Source organism: Nyctereutes procyonoides, unplaced genomic scaffold, assembly GCF_905146905.1.
Source record: "Nyctereutes procyonoides isolate TBG_1078 unplaced genomic scaffold, NYPRO_anot_genome, whole genome shotgun sequence".
Taxonomy (NCBI): domain Eukaryota; kingdom Metazoa; phylum Chordata; class Mammalia; order Carnivora; family Canidae; genus Nyctereutes; species Nyctereutes procyonoides.
In genome coordinates this window covers 61060635-61062350 of record NW_026575126.1, presented here as the reverse complement: position 1 = coordinate 61062350, position 1716 = coordinate 61060635, and the positions used below count along the sequence as shown (strand labels likewise).

At 47.4% G+C, this 1716-nt stretch overlaps 1 protein-coding gene across 1 annotated transcript; it reads left to right on the top strand.

Moving 5' to 3' along the window:
- Window positions 1-286: 286 nt before the first annotated feature.
- On the top strand, window positions 287-876 carry LOC129520127 (ORM1-like protein 2). The gene has a single exon (XM_055341127.1). It carries the CDS (start codon window positions 345-347, stop codon window positions 801-803), a length of 459 nt encoding a protein of 152 aa, XP_055197102.1. The 5' UTR covers window positions 287-344; the 3' UTR covers window positions 804-876.
- Window positions 877-1716: the final 840 nt, after the last annotated feature.

Genomic DNA, 1716 nt, shown 5'->3' with positions numbered 1-1716 from the left:
TCAAATTTTTATTATTTCTTCAACGAAGTGACTCCTGATGTTGGGACAAGCAGTATCTCATCAAGTAGTCCAGAAAGGAAAAGAGACCGAGCAGAGAACAGGTGGCACGTGTGCAAAGAAGTCCAGAGGCCAATGAGCTTAAAGGTGTACCAAGGAGCTTGGACTTGATTCTGAGGGCACTGGGGAGCCAAAGGTTTCTGAGCAGGGGTGGGATGAGATCAATATGTGGGCTAGAAAGATGTAGCCTTTTGGCCACTGTGTACAAAATGAGCTGGAGATTCTAAAAGGATAAAGACCAGTGAAGAGGCACAAGAATAAACAGCCATAACTGGGGAAGCCGCACGATGAATGTGGGGGTGTCACACAGCAAAGTAAACCCCAACACTCGCGTGATGAATAGCCGGGGTATCTGGCTGGCCTACATCATCTTGGTAGGACTGCTGCATGTGGTTCTACTCAGCATCCCCTTCTTCAGCATACCTGTTGTCTGGACCCTGACCAACGTCATCCATAGCTTGGCTATGTATGTCTTCTTACATACAGTGAAAGGGCCACCCCTTGAGACCCCTGACCAAGGGAAGGCTCAGCTACTGACACACTGGGAACAGATGGACTACGGGCTCCAATTTACCTCTTCCCACCAATTCCTCAGCAGCTCTCCTATTATACTCTACCTCCTGGCCAGCTTCTACACCAAGTATGATGCTGCTCACTTCATCAACACAGCCTCATTGCTTAGCGTACTGCTGCCTAAGTTACCCCAATTCCATGGGGTTCGTCTCTTTGGCATCAACAAATACTGAGGGATAGGGCTGGGGATAACACTGGACCAAAGGGCTAGAACATCCTTTCCTTCTCCGTATTGTCTTCTGTATCTTGAAAGCCTGAGAACCATATAACCTTTCCCAAACTCCAGGAAGAGAACAGATTGGAAAATGGGGCTCCCGGGGCCCAGCCCTAAGAGATTTCTTTGAATCAGGAAAGGTGGGAAAGATAAGGGTTAAATCACTCTCCTTCACAGCAGGAAGCCATGTTTAAACAGCTCATTTGGTAACTGAGCAGCTTGTTTTGTGATTTTTTTCTTTCTACCCATACCACTTTCCAGCTTTGTTTTGCTGTGTATTTTCCTTATAATACTTTTATCTCCCAAAAAAAAAAAAAAGAATAAACAGCCATAAGCCAAGGAACACTGGCTGTTGGACCACAGGTGCCACCCATGGTGAGGATGTTGGCACGTAATACACCCGGACCATGTGCGGCAACATGCACAAGGATGGGGACTAGGTCCTGCTACCCTGCTGGAAGCTTCCCAATATAACATGCTGCGGGTAACACGGCCTTATTTATTCCTTCATTCAGCAAATCTTCACTGAGTACCTCCTGGGTATCAAGTATTCTCTTGATGCTGGGGATTCAGCAATGAACAAGACAGACAAGGTCACTGCCCTCACCAACCTCACATTCTAATAGGGGATGCCCGGAAGTGACATTTAACTGGAGACCTAAAGTCTCAAGAATGTATCAGGCAAAGAGGGAGAGAAGAGATTTCCAGATCAAGGGGACAGCATGTTGAAAGGCTTAGAGAAGCAAAGGAGTATGGCACATTTGAGGAAATGAGAGACCAGTGTGGTTGGAACTCCCTCAGATAGAGGGAGAACAGGGTGTGGCACCAGACAAGCCCAGCGAGGCCCACAAAGACCAGACCAACAGGGCCTT

Excerpts from the sequence above, each read along its gene's own strand:
- LOC129520127 (XM_055341127.1), top strand. The coding sequence starts at position 345 with ATGAATGTGGGGGTGTCACACAGCAAAGTAAACCCCAACACTCGCGTG.